Source organism: Oryza sativa, chromosome 12, assembly GCF_034140825.1.
Source record: "Oryza sativa Japonica Group chromosome 12, ASM3414082v1".
In the NCBI taxonomy this organism is placed as follows: domain Eukaryota; kingdom Viridiplantae; phylum Streptophyta; class Magnoliopsida; order Poales; family Poaceae; genus Oryza; species Oryza sativa.
The window spans coordinates 9,836,764-9,851,102 of record NC_089046.1 but is presented as its reverse complement, the minus strand read 5'-3'; the positions used below and the strand labels follow the sequence as shown (position 1 = coordinate 9,851,102).

General features: G+C 41.0%; 2 protein-coding genes and 1 pseudogene across 4 annotated transcripts; 1 reads left to right on the top strand and 2 right to left on the bottom strand.

Annotated features, from left to right (window-relative positions):
* Positions 1–3,427: 3,427 nt before the first annotated feature.
* LOC4351953 (disease resistance protein RGA5-like) lies at positions 3,428–7,646 on the top strand. Of its 2 annotated transcripts, none has more exons than NM_001423456.1 (4): positions 3,428–3,639; positions 3,758–4,574; positions 5,090–7,168; positions 7,280–7,625. In NM_001423456.1, the coding sequence occupies exons 2-3, from the start codon at positions 3,772–3,774 to the stop codon at positions 6,984–6,986; spliced, it is 2,700 nt and encodes an 899-aa protein (NP_001410385.1). In that variant the 5' UTR covers positions 3,428–3,639; positions 3,758–3,771; the 3' UTR covers positions 6,987–7,168; positions 7,280–7,625. The 2 variants fall into 2 exon arrangements, with proteins under 2 accessions (NP_001410385.1, XP_066162080.1); XM_066305983.1 differs by having other exon boundaries at positions 3,430–3,639; positions 3,755–4,574; positions 7,280–7,646.
* Positions 7,647–7,648: 2 nt separating this feature from the next.
* LOC131371247 (phosphomethylpyrimidine synthase pseudogene) lies at positions 7,649–10,292 on the bottom strand (annotated as a pseudogene). Its single transcript, NR_186836.1, has 3 exons — positions 9,973–10,292; positions 8,617–9,578; positions 7,649–7,962 (listed from the first exon to the last, which is right to left on the bottom strand). The product of NR_186836.1 is annotated as a phosphomethylpyrimidine synthase pseudogene (transcript).
* LOC4351952 (pentatricopeptide repeat-containing protein OGR1, mitochondrial-like) lies at positions 10,111–12,405 on the bottom strand. The gene is given in 1 exon segment (NM_001423460.1): positions 10,111–12,405. A coding segment is annotated over 1 exon segment (1,764 nt). The 5' UTR covers positions 12,354–12,405; the 3' UTR covers positions 10,111–10,589.
* Between the last annotated feature and the right edge of the window lie 1,934 nt (positions 12,406–14,339).

Below are 14,339 nucleotides of genomic sequence, written 5' to 3'. Positions count from 1 at the left end.
AATCATACGAAGCTTATATATCAGAATCAATGCAATGAAAATATACGATGTAAAAAAAAGAATTAACCAAACAAAATTATACTTTAGTCCGCGGTGACTGACCAATTACAAATGCTCCACACATACTTATTTCAGATAAATTGTTTTTTTCAAAAAGAAGATGGGATGTGAAAGAAAGAAGGGCGTAGAAGTAAATGTAAGTAAATATATCCTAAAATCTACAAATAATCTGTACTATAAAAGAAATTTTGTAACCGAAAGTTCTATAAAATAAGATATGCTAAATATTCAAAAAAGATACACACATAGTACAAATGATAGTCTAATAGTAATCAACTCTATTATTGCGACACAATATTTTCTCATAAATTTAAGATTGCACGGTTCAAGTAATATTAGTTTAGAATTCATATGTTGCAAGGGTAGTTCAAAGAGTATCATAACCAATATACTGATGTAATGTTCAAAGCAACCCCAAACTAATTATTGACAAAAACAAATTTATAAGAGAGTCATAAAACATAAAAGAAAAATTAACCCACACATAAAACATCCAAAATAAAAATTCAAGCAACATCAAATAAGATGCCTGCGTATATGCGCGGGCTACCTTTCTAGTTTATATTACAACTAGCATGGTGGCCCGCACAGATTGCGCGGCAAGCATCATTATATTTTCTCTCATATAATAGCATATATGTTTTCTCATTATATTATTCAATTTTTTTAGAATGACATCAAATTTTTAAATTTTGCAATAACTTTACGAAACTACAAATGTGTAATATTCATATTGTATTTTATATACGTGTTAGTTATTAATTATTTTTAATATCAAATTTTAGTTATTTGTAAATTATATATATTCCTATATGGACTCTAGACTCGTCTTTTCATATTTTTTTTAATTCCGAATTTTCTGTAAATTGTATTTCTATATAGACTCTAGGCTCTTCTTCCAATATTATTTATTTTTATTTCTGAATTTTTATTATTTCTAATTGTATTTCTATGTAGACTCTAAATTCATCTCTCAATATTCTTTAATTTTTAATTTCGAATTTCAGTTACTTCTAAATTGTATTCCTATATTGACTTTAAACTCTTCTTCCCATGTTTTTCTTAATTTTGAATTTTAGTTATTTGTAAATTGTATTTTTATACGGACTTAAAACTCTACTTTTAATTTTGTTATGTTTATTCTGAATTTTAGTTAGTTTTAAATTCCTATATAGACTCTATAATCTACTTCTAATATTCCTTATTTTTAATTCCGAATTTCTATTTTTTTTCTTAATTGTATTTCTATATGGACTCTATACTCTACTTCTAATATTCCTTATTTTTAATTCCGAATTTTAGTTATTTCCTAATTGTATTTCTATATGGACTCTAGTGTCCTCTTCTAATATTCCTTATTTTTTAATTCCGAATTTCAACTATTTCTAAATTGTATTTCTATACAGACTCTAGTCTCCTCTTCTAATATTCATTATTTTTTAATTCCAAATTTCAACTATTTCTAAATTGTATTTCTATATAGACTCTGCCTTTTCTTTTTCTTCGATTAATATGAGAATTTATAGACCATGAGAGCGAACGTGGAGGCTCCTTTTTTTTATTCCTTTAATAATATAATAGATAGATTGCATAAAAACAGTGTACACTCAATATATTCCAATTGCAATACATATAAGGCAACAACACCAGCGCTAGTGTTGGGGTCTATTGCAATGCTGCCTGCAGCTGCTGCTGCAACCGTTTGGCTAGGCCGATAGCGCCGGCGCACTTCTGCCATGCCGCAACAAAGGCACAATCATCGAGCCGCACGCCCGCGCCTGCACACGGTGCAAGCTCGTTCCCTGGACCGCGGCACCAACGGTGTGTCCAGGCTTAGTGGACCGAGTGAGAATACGAACGAATGATGCCAAAGACGCGACGTGACGAGTGTGGACTGCAGAAGATGAATCAATCAAAAATTTTGTCATGCTTGAAAGGCTAGAATAGCTGATCAATGGACTAAGCCAATGGTGTGTACTAGATAATATGTGGCCTAAGCCTAGACCAGAAAGTATGAGAGGGGTCCGAGGTGTGAGGCGACGTGAGCCGTAGCTAGGCAGGTTGCCCCATGCCACCCAATAGGTGTGTCTACCTCTAACTTGAGAAGAATTTGCCAGCCTGAGACTAGCCTGGCTTATTCTAAGCTTTGTTTGGTTCCTAGCCTGGGACTCTTTCACTCCCGCCTGGATTGACATATGGGGAGACGTGATTAGCCTGAGTCCGGCCATCGATTTTGGTGCTCGAGGCATGCAAAATTTTATGGCATGGTGCACTAGGCACAAAACAAACAGGCCCTAGATCCTTATATTATAATCGTATTGTGATCTATGTATATTACATTTTGTACTAAGGCTGTGTTTAGATTTAGAGGTGAAAAGTTTTGGCATGTCACATCGGATATACGGGCACACATTTAAAGTATTAATATAGACTAATAACAAAATAAATTACAGATTCCGTATGTAAACCGCGAGACGAATTTATTAAGCCTAATTAATCCGTCATTAGCAAATTTTTACTGTAGCACCACATTGTCAAATCATGGAGCAATTAGGCTTAAAAGATTCGTCTCGCAATTTACACACAATCTGTGTAATTAGTTATTTTTTTTGTTTATATTTAATACTCCATGCATGTCCGAACATTCAATGTGACAGGGTGAAAAATTTTGTCTGGAGATCTAAATAGGCCAATAGCATTTTCAAGCAATGTAAATGCAACTATCGCCTAGCACGGGCACATTACTAGTTTTAGTAGGGTATATTAGATAGGAACGAGAAGTATTTATACGTGGTAAGTCAGAATAACGCAATTTTCGGAATCGAGGGAGTTTGCTGATTTACTAATTATTAATCGTGCTCTTTCAATTAAAGCTGAAACAAAACTAGGGTTGCTTTAGGAATGTGGGGTTAGGAACCCACCTTCAACGGAAAACGGTGCTGCTCATTAGCATGATTAATTAAGTATTACTCTAAAGATTTAATGGATTAATATAAATTTATAAAGTAACTTTTGTATAGAAACATTTTAAAAAAGATTTCTTGTTTAATAATTTGAATAGTCTGTATACAGAGTAAGAAAAGTAACGAACAATATATATGAATCCAATGAATCCAACCAAGTCTGGGTGCATCGCCCATGTGAGTAAAAAGGCCATGTTCATGGTCATGTACTCGTGTGGTTTCCGATGTCAATTTCCATAGCGTTAGCATGTGACGTCAAATCGCAGGTCCCACCAACGGCACCGAAAGGCCTTCTTTTCCCTCGGTTTTATTCCCCCGGTCGGTCCTGGCGTATCCTTCCTCGATGCTCCAACAACCACCGCACAATGGAAAAGCTATTAATGGGCTCCTTCCTCACTGCCGGTGTGATGGTGAGAATCAAGTGAGTTAGGCTGATCTCGCCACCGATTCCCCTCCGATTAACCCACCTAGAAGTCGCTTAGAGGCGAGGCGAGGCGACTAGGCTGGCTCTGCCTCCTTCTGCTGGCGGCAGCTCCCAGCAGGTTGCCACCTCCACCGTGCGTCGCTCCTTTCCCGGCGTCTCCTCCCGTGGCGCGGAGCACGAATCAAGCAGTTGGTGGGTGCATCTACATCATATACACTTTTGGAGAATTGTCTTGGCTAGCCGTTTGTGTTATGTACTTCATGCTTGTTATTGTTTCTGGACGTTGCATGGTTGGTTGATGAAACAGCAGAGAGTGGAACAGAGATGGCAGGAGCATTTGTTAGTGCTTCAGTAGGGGTGCTGAATCCTCTTCTAACCAAGCTTTCCGCCTTGGTCGAGGGAGAGTACAAGCTGCTCAAAAGTGTGAAGAAGGATATCATCTTTTTGAGGAATGAGCTCAGCAGCATCAGTGTCTTGCTTGAGCATCTGTCGACCAAGGAGGACAAGCTTGATGGGCCGACCAAGGAGTGGAGGAACAACATGCTCGAGCTAGCTTATGATATTGAGGATTGCATCGACCTCTTCATCCACAAGTTGAGTTGTGGCGATGCGAATGCCAACTTTGTTCAGAAGATAGGAAGCAAGATAAAGAAGTTATGGGGCAAACACCAGATCACAGAGTGTATCCAAGAACTGAAGAATCGGGTTATGGAGGAGGATCAACGTCGCAAGAGGAATCAGATCGATGATTTCATCTCCGAGCCAAGTGTGGTGGAAATTGATCCCCGTCTACCGGCATTGTATGAGGAGGTGGAGAGGCTCGTGGGGATTGATGGTCCAAGGGAGAAGATCATTAAGTGGATCATGACCAAAGGCAAGCCATTAGAGCAACGTAAAGTGGTTTCTATTGTTGGTTTGGGTGGTCTTGGAAAGACAACTCTAGCTAATGAAGTGTACAAGACAATACAAGGGGATTTTAAGTGTATAACTTTTGTGTCTATTTCACGTACCCCTAATATAAGGAAGATCTTGGTTGATATGCTTAAAGGACTCGGGAGCAATGGAGATGTATCGGAAGATGAGCAGAACCTCATCAGTCATCTTCGAGGATTCTTGAAAGATAAAAGGTACACACATTTTTATGTTTTCTAATTTTTGTGGAACATAACAGCAAATAGAGGTTTCAAACATATTTTTTTTCTCTTCAAATACAGAAATAGGTCTAATATATTACAAATAAAATCACGATCTAGCACAACCACTAGCTTCGGTTGATGAGTCGATCCTCATCCCATGCGCGGATACATTCTCTTTTCCTCCCCCACACGTGAATCGTGAATCTTAACGCCTATCTGACAGCACAAATTAAATTTGGAAGTTTCCAACTTCAATTTTCTGTCGCAAGATATATAGCAAATCCGAAATGTACAGACATATATCGTTGTATCTAGAACTAGAACAAACCCAATAAAACACTTTGCACTCTTAATTGTAATATTCTAGCCACAAAAACATCTGTACTTCGATCAATACCAGTCTTTTAGCTATGGCTACATGAGTGGTAACTAGCTTTTATGTATGTTCATTCATCCACATTGGTGCGAAAGTATGATGACTGGATCATAAATTTAATTGTACGCAGGTACCTCATTGTTTTTGATGACATTTGGGACATAGGTGCGTGGAAGGTGGTCAATTGTGCTTTCCCAGAGAATAATTTGGGCAGTATAATCATAACAACAACAAGAAACACTGCCGTAGCTGAAGCATGCAGCCGTACCACATCTGAAGGCTATCTTCACAGCATGCAGCCACTAGAAGAGCAAGATTCACAGAGATTATTTTACCGGAGAGCTTTTAATTCTGAGAGTTGCTGCCCGCCTCACCTGGAAGACATCTCTCATGCCATCATATCGAAATGTCGTAGTTTACCATTAGCTATAATCTCCATAGCTAGCTTGCTATCAATCAAACCTGATACAGAGGACCAGTGGATGCAAGTGCACAATTCTATTGGTGTTACACTAAACTCAGACGTCGAAGTGAGAAAAATTTTGATGCTCAGTTATTATGATCTTCCTTATCCCCTGAAAAATTGTCTGTTGTATCTCAGCATGTATCCAGAGGATTATGTAATTGATAGACAAGAACTTATATGGAGATGGATAGCTGAAGGATTCATCATTGAAGCGAAGGGAAAAACACGGGAGCAAGTAGGAGAGAACTACTTCAATGAGCTTATAAATAGAAGCTTGATCCAACCAGTTTATATCCAATATGATGGTAGGGCCAGTTGCTGCCGAGTCCACGATATTGTGCTTGATCTTATCATTAGCCTATCAACTGGACAGAATTTCGTCACAATAGTGCATGAACAACAGCATTGGAGTTCTTTCAAGAAGATTCGGAGGACCTGGTTCCCATCCAATGGCACAGATAATAGAATAGTCAAGGAGATTACGAACAACTGCTCACATGTTCGTTCGCTGTTCTTTGACAGTCCTAAACCGGAGCAAATACCACAATTTAAGAAATGCCATGCTCTGCGGGTATTGGTTCTGGATGGGTGCATGAGCCTGGAGAGCCAGCATATTAACAGCCTAACATACCTTTTCCAGTTGAAGTATCTGAAGCTCAATGTTGCAAATGTTACCGAGATGCCCAAGGATATTGGACGGCTGCAGCAACTAGAAACACTAATTATTCGTGGAGGAGGACATGTCAACGAAATAAACATTCCGTCAAGTGTTTGTAGACTGCAAAAACTAGAGCGCCTAATTGTTGATTACCCAATGAGATTGCCAGATGAAATTGGATTTTTGCAAGCTTTGGAGATGCTATCTCTTTTTTACAACATAGAGTACAGCATAAAATGTTTACAAGAGCTCCGTCGGCTGACCAGACTAAGGTATCTGCGCATAAGGACGCCTTTTGGAGGTGATGTAGCAAGGTTCGAGAGGTACAAGGACGCCTTTTACATGACTCTCGATGAGTTAGGTAAAAATAGCCTTCAATCATTACATGTACATGTTACAACCAAGTTTTCAGATACATTGATGGATTCATGTTGTAGTAGTGCTCCCGGTCTCAGAGAGCTTTCTACTTCTGGCGTTGGAATATCAAAACTTTCGGAGCAGATGATTTCCCTTTCTAATCTTGCCTATCTTGTGATCTTCTATAATACTAGAAGCAATGATCAGAAAGATATCAACCTCCTTGGGTGTATACCCAAGCTTCTCTATCTTAAAGTAATATTCGCCCAAGGCTGGGAGGATGGACTCACTGTAGGCTGTGGTGGATTTCCCTGTCTAAAGGAGTTGATGTTCAGGCATAGTCGCCTGCATTGGTTGTTGTTTGAACCTGGCGCTATGCCAAAACTCCAAAGGCTTTCTATTGAGTTGTTTGCACAAAAAGCAGCATCCAAACTTGGGTTTGAGCAGAGCTTTGTGCACCTTTCCAGCCTCCAGCATCTAATCGTCGTTCTCGATTGTTCTGATGCCCACTACAAGGGACGTGAAAGCTTTGGAAGATGCCATTAGGAACGTGGCCAGCATCCAGACTCGCTGTCTTACTCTCGAAATTCTAAGGCGCTATGAAGATGAAATGGTAAAGGAAGATGAAGAGGAGCAGCTAAAAGGCAGTACAGAGGGAGGTGGAACTGAAGAGCATCATATTCAGCAGCCACTGATCATAGTCGGAAACCAGAAGCGCTGGAAGCCAGGTATTGATTCATCCTCTCGTATATAGGACTGTCAATCTGCAGAGCTTTACTTGTATGCTTGTTTATTGCATTCTGATAGTACCTGACCTATGATTGCCCTTCATTTTGCAGTGCTATTCGGGAATTCAGACAAAGTGCAAGCTAGCTAAACATTTAATATATGGTCCTGTTGAGTTAGCGCCGTACCCATTTCTGCTCTGCGTTTCTTCATGGTACATGATGTCTGTGTCTGGGGATCGTGTGCGTTTGTACCATGGGCTCTTACGCATGCTTGTTCATGTGCGAGCGCGTCGGAGTTAGTAGGCGTCATGTGGACATGTGCTTTCTGCCTTGGGATTGCGCGGCTCAGTCGGGAAGCGCATGATGGAGTCGTAGGGCGCATGGCGAGGAGAGCGCTCGATCGTGGGATGGCACGATCGCCGAGCTATTTAAGTTAATAAATGCATCAGAAAATGCTACAAGCTTACGCGGTGCAAAATGCTCTCTTTTGATTTTGTATTTCGTCGAACACCTTGGGGTTCAAAGGCTGATCGCCAACAGGTTCGAACAAGATCCTACTGATCTTTTCACACAACTTTTCACTTCATGTCGAAACAAGATTTTGACAATACTAAAAGGAGTAGCATACAAGCTCGAAAAGTGGATGGGTTAGGAGAAACTGAGCTAAGCAACACCAGCTTTATCAAAGCACATAAACTGCTTACCACCTCCCTAACATAGGATGGTGAGTGCTGCTGATAAACGCTCCAGTCAGTAAATCTTTATCACCCGGAGTAGATGGACGCCAAGATGATCTGCACAGAGATTGTATTCTGAGTTCCGAGAACATGTTATAGTGATATAAAAGTTAGTGCCTTTGCAGTAATGCACAATAAGTCCAAGCCACTAAAGGTTTATTAAGGTCCCTGAAATTACAAGTAGAAGTTGATAAAGACAGAGCAGCTATCCACTGCTATTACAGTTAGTGTCAAATTTCAAATGTACAAGCAAACCCATTTCAAAGGATTGCTGTGAGAGTAATTTTCCCTTAAGAAATATCACTGAAGAGAATGTGTGGAGTCAAAATTACAACAGTTCTCATAGATTTATGAAACAATTCTGACATAAAAGGATTAGCAGAATGTTTACCAAATGGTAGATAGTACTCGAGTAGTATTTATTTATAGTCCAGATAATTCAGAAATATTTGTAACAAGTTGCACTAATGCTAAATAACTAGTACTAGCATGTATGAAGTTATTGGGCCAACAACAAGCTGACGCTGTTTCAAGACGGTAAGCACACACTAATGGCTTATTTATGTAAAACTGATTGAAATATGGCACTAGACCATTTTACTCCCAGATGACTAATTACTTCATACCGAGTAAACAACCCTACACATTCAGAACAAAAGAGTCCAAACATCTCCCACAAGTTGAACTATACATCATAAGAAAAAGACCAACCTTATTTGCGAGCTGTATAGCTTTCTGGAACATAGATCTCCCCTCCAGCTTCACCGTGTTGCTCCCCACTGATCGTTTTCCTTGCAGCCAAAAACTCAGCACTCATAGCATTCATTCCTGGTATTACCGCTTCCTCCACTATCCTGTAACCATGTTCATCAGCATATTTTCTAATATCCTCTGTGATTTTCATCGAACAAGACTTTGGGCCACACATTGAGCAGAAATGTGCTACTTTGGCACCCTCCGATGGTAATGTTTCATCATGGAAAGACATAGTGGTCACAGGATCCAGATACAGAGCAAATTGATCCAACCATCTAAACTCAAATCTTGCCTTGCTTAGTGTATCGTCCCATGCTTGTGCATACGGATGGCACTTTGCCAAATCAGCAGCATGAGCAGCAATTTTGTAGGATATCATGCCTGTCTAAACATCATCACGGTTAGGCAATCCAAGGTGCTCCTTTGGTGTTACATAACAGAGAAGTGCAGTGCCAAGAGCCCCAATGTTGGCAGCACCAATGGCCCCAATGTTGGCAGCATCAAACATTCTCCCGTGCATAAATCGGCTTCAATATAAACGAAAGTTGTATCTAAGGGATCATTATTTACAACACCGGTTAAGCTTACACTTGGTTTTCAATAATTCAATGTGTTTTTTCCTTTAGACCATGTAATAATTAATTGTAAGATTATGTAAAACATTCCCTCTGTTTCAAACTTATTGTCATTTTAGATTTGTTCTAAGTGAGACATGACTAACTTTGACCATCAAAGTTAACATAGATGCAGTTGCTTAAAAAACCAAGAGCAGACCTCACCTGCGCGTCCAGCATCTTTTTCTCCGTCCACATCCTGTATCTCTTGCCGCGTGTAGAAGACAAAGTCTGGCAAGAAACAAGGCCCGGAGCTCGTCCATCTTTTTTTTTTGCTAGTTTCACCTGCGTCGTGGCCTTCCACTGTTGCAAAAGTGACAAATCCTTGTGAGGAAGCTACATGACATCGCTCAATGAAATGTTTTTGAAAACCCAATAATTTCACACAGAACCAGATAGCCCAAACTCCACTGCAAACAAAATTATGTGTGGAAAATATCATGCAATGATTATTTTACGACCACGTTGGTACTGACCAAAACTGCCAAATGCATCAATGATCATAGCACAAAGATAAGGCAAAAATTTGTATTTATTATAATCCAGGATAAGTTTACTTCATCACTATAGTATCATCATTGCAAGGGATTCTAGATTAAACCATATAAAGGCGCATCTTATTATGCATCATCAAAATCGACAATGAAATCATCAGCTATTAATGGAATGGAACAGCTGAACCATGACTGTAACTTACAATATTAAGGAATCGGGACAAAGAACCAAAGACTTGAAGGAAAACTTCGCTCCGTAGATATGAAAAATTATGTTGTCTCCCTGAAAGGAAAAATAGCATGCTCCTATCCTGATGTCAGTTTTTCATTAGTACCATACCATTACCAGCTGAATGCTAGTTGTAACCTACGGCATTGTGACTATCCAGTTGTGTCCTGGACTCTTGGTGATTATAAACCTTTGTAGGGTTGTGAGGTCCAGTGGCAGCAGAAACCATCCGGAAACCTCAAACCGTGTATACTGTATTTGGTATTTCATTCTCAAGATCATTCTCTGTGAAGGCTAAGTGGAGGATTTTCAAACCACCCACACCCTAACTTACAAGATTAATTTCAATGGGGACTAAATTGAATGTATCTGCAACAGCAAGCCTGGAGCCCTGGATTATATCTCGAACAACCTTTTGATGTTTGACCCATTGTGTGAAGTGTCAGAAGTGATATGCATGGTTCAAGAATATGTTCCAGTATCCATACAAATCGATATGCTGGATCAGAGACATGTTATATCATCCTTTTTGACCTCATCTCCACGAGCTCATGCCAAATTTATCCTTTAAATGATCCAGCATGCCACTATTTACCAGTAATCCCTGCAGGAACACTGCCCATCTTCAAATCGATGGAATCTCGCCCTGTCCCGAATGACAATAACACGACCATAAGCTTTAGAGATGAGCTTTGCCACCACATGACAGTCCCCACATATTCGGAGATTTTTGATCACCCGAAGAGTCTCCCCAGGTGGTGTTGCAATCAACCCAAATGCAATGGCCAGCTTCTCACTATGATAACACAATGCATACTGTTTTTCCTCCTCCCCAATGTCATGCAGTACATTGCTTGTCTCTGGCTCATATCCTAGCTCACTAATTCTTGATACAATGTCCTCCAGTGCTCTGTATATCTCTTGCCACCTCGGGTGCTCTTTGTCACCATTAATAAACTTATGCATTACTCCATCTATTTCTGTGTAGCTGAAGCCAGGAACTTTTCGCACATCGTTGCTTCGCATGGTATCACGTACTCGACCAACATCCATCCACCGAGCCTTGGATGCATAAACATTCGATAGGAGCACATAGTCACCATCGACATTAGAACCAAGCTCAGCAAGTTTATTGGCAGCCAACTCCGCAAGCTCAACAACCCCATGCATCTTGGCTGCACCCAACAATGTCTGCCAAAGGACAATATCAGCTGGAAATGGCATAGAAATGACGGTGTCATATGCCTCAGTGAGACGGCCTGCACGGCCAAGAAGGTCCACAATTGTTCCATAGTGCTTCATATTTGGAGCAACTCGCATCGAGTTGAATACCCTGAGCCCATCATCCACAAGGCCAGAATGGTTGCACCCGCACAACACAGCAAGGTAAGTCACTCCATCTGGCTCAATGCGTGTGGGCATTTCATCAAACAATCTCAGTGCATCACCCCCATGCCCATGCATGGAATGTGCCTGAATTGCAGCATTGTAGGACACAAGCGTCTGGTCTTCCGGCTTGATGGAATGGAACACATCCAGGGCCCTTGACAGCGAGCCACACTTGGAGTACATGTCAATTAGTGAATTGCAGACCCGAACATTGCGATCCAGTCCAAATCTTTTAGCAAACTCGTGCACATACATCCCATCTTTTAACAAGCCAATCTGCGCACACGCGGAAAGCGCCGCAACAATAGTCACCTCATTGGGTTCCTCCCTCGACGGCAACTCCTGGAAGCTGTTAGCCAGCCTGTGGAACAGCGCGAGAGCAAGGTTAGGCTCCGTGCCTTGCGCTAGCCCCGCCAGCAGCGAGTTCCATGTGGCCACGTCCCGCACGGTCATTTCATCAAACACCTTCCGCGCGGACGCGAGATCTCCACACTTGGCGTACGAGTCAAGCAGCGTGGTTAGCAGCCGGACGTCGGCGGCGACGCCGAGGCGGAGGACGAGCGCGTGGAGCTGCACCGTGGTGTGCGCGTCGGAGCAGCGGGCGGACGCCTTGAGCGCGAAGGAGAGCGAGAGCGCGTCGGGGCGAGGGAGCAGGGCGGGGAGGAGGCGGCCCGCGAGGAGGAGGAGCGAGCGGGCCGGGTGCGGCGAGGCGGCGAGCCCCCTGAGCGCGGCGTTGAGGTCGTTGGTGGCCGGGGTAGGGAGGGAGCGGAGGAGGAGCAGCGCGTGGGGGAGCGCGGCGGGGTGCGGCGAGAGCGCGAGGCGGTCGAGGAAGCGGGCGCGGAGGCCCGGGTGGGCGCCGAGGTGGCCCGAGGTGAGGAGGCGCGCGTGGAACTGCAGGTAGTGGCGGAGGGAGGCCAGGCGCGGGAGGAGGGATTCCAGATGCCGCGCCGCCGCCGACACCGACATGGACGCCCGCGGGGGGGGGGGGGGGGGGGGGGGGATACCCCTAATCGGCGCGGCGACCAGAGCCACTCCCACCTAGTATAGTCCTAGTACTACTAGTACTATTTGTCTAGTAGTACTACTGCTGCTGCCCTACACAGTGGCGCGCTTTAGTACTACGGTACTACTGGTACAGTACTACTTTACTCTACTACTACTAATATTATACAAACTTGTATACAATATGTACAAACTTTGTATGTGACATGTACAAACTTTATATTACGATATGTACAAACTTTGTATACGTACGTATTAAAAAATCGAAAAAACAAAAAAAATCACGTATATAAAGTTTGTATACGTATGAATATAAAATTTGTATACACGTATATAAAGTTTGTATACATGAATACAAAGTTTGTATACGTACGTATACAGAGTTTATATATATATTAAAAACCCAAATAACCGGAAGAACCGGGGAAAACCGAAGAAAAACCAAAAACTAGAGGAAAACCGAAGAAAAACCAAAAAAAACCGGACACGCGTAAGTTCTCCGTCGCCCTCCTGCCGCCCGGCCCGGCCCGCCCCCCTCTGTGTGCGCCATGTGGCCGTGCCGCGCGGGGGAGCGGGCGCGCGGCTAGTCGCCAATTAGGCGTTTCGCGGCGGGGGTGGCATTGGGGAATCAGGATCCTGACTTTGGTAAGTAAAGGCAGAGATGCACAGTAACGTGACTTTGAAAGATTCGTAGCCATCTAGATTGCAAAGGACAGTCCAGATTAAAACCGAGAATGCTAATTGACGCGCGCCGCTGCCAAAAGCCCAAAAAAAACCCATACTCTATTTATTTCCTGTTTTTTTTCTTTTTTTTTTGAGCAGCCACGTTTTTTTTCTTTTTTCATCTCAACTTTTAAAAACTTTCAACTCAGATTTGAAATCTTTCAAACTCAGATTTAAAAACTTTCAACTCAAAATTTTAAAACTTTCAACTCGAAATTTGAAATGTTTGAAGTTAAATTTTGAAAACTTTCAACTTTTCATCTCAATTTTTAAAAACTTTCAATTGAAATTTGAAACTTTCAATTCAGATTTGAAAACTTTCAACTCAGATTTGAAATCTTTCAACTTAGATTTGAAATCTTTCAAACTCAGATTTAAAAAATTTCAACTCAAAACTTGAAAACTTTCAACTCGAAATTTGAAATTTTTGAAGTCAAATTTTGAAAACATTCAACTTTTCATCTCAATTTTTAAAAACTTTCAACTGAAATTTGAAACTTTCAATTCAGATTTAAAATCTTTCAACTCAGATTTAAAAAATTTCAACTCAAAACTTGAAAACTATCAACTCGAAATTATAAATTTTTGAAGTTAAATTTTGAAAACTTTCAACTTTTCATCTCAATTTTTAAAAACTTTCAACTGAAATTTGAAACTTTCAATTCAGATTTGGAAACTTTCAATTCAAATTTTAAAAACTTTTAAATCAAAATAAAAAAAACTTCTAACTCGGATTTGAAAACTTTCAGATCGATATTTTGAAAAACTTTAAAATCGTATTTTGAAAATTTTCAAAATCAATTGTTTTCATTTTTTTTATTGGGAAATTACTGTAGCATTTTCACTAAACACCATGATTAACGCTAATTGTCAGGATTAGTGACGTAGTCACGCACGTCGTTATCTGTTGAGGAGGCGGAGGCCCGCGTGCGCGCGAGTTAGCATCCTCGCGCGTGCACGCTAGCCATGCCCGATTAAAACAGCACAGTACCAATAAACAGTAAACCGTACTTGTGCTACAGTATTTTCTCCTGTTCAGTACTTTGCGGGGGAGAGGGATAAGTTCTTCCTTAACTCGTCGAATCCGATTTTCGCTGATACGTAATATGCGACTAGTTGGTTATTAATTTTTGTTGAAAGTTATATGTTTTGCTAATATGTAATATGCGACTAGTTGGTTATTAATTTTTGTTGAAAGTTATATGTTTTGCTAATATGTAATATGCG

What these genes read in the sequence shown, in the direction of transcription:
- LOC4351953 (XM_066305983.1), top strand. Translation starts at nt 3,772, where the DNA reads ATGGCAGGAGCATTTGTTAGTGCTTCAGTAGGGGTGCTGAATCCTCTT. An exon ending in GGATTCTTGAAAGATAAAAG is followed by an intron (nt 4,575 to 5,089) that starts GTACACACATTT and finishes AATTGTACGCAG; the next exon opens with GTACCTCATTGTTTTTGATG.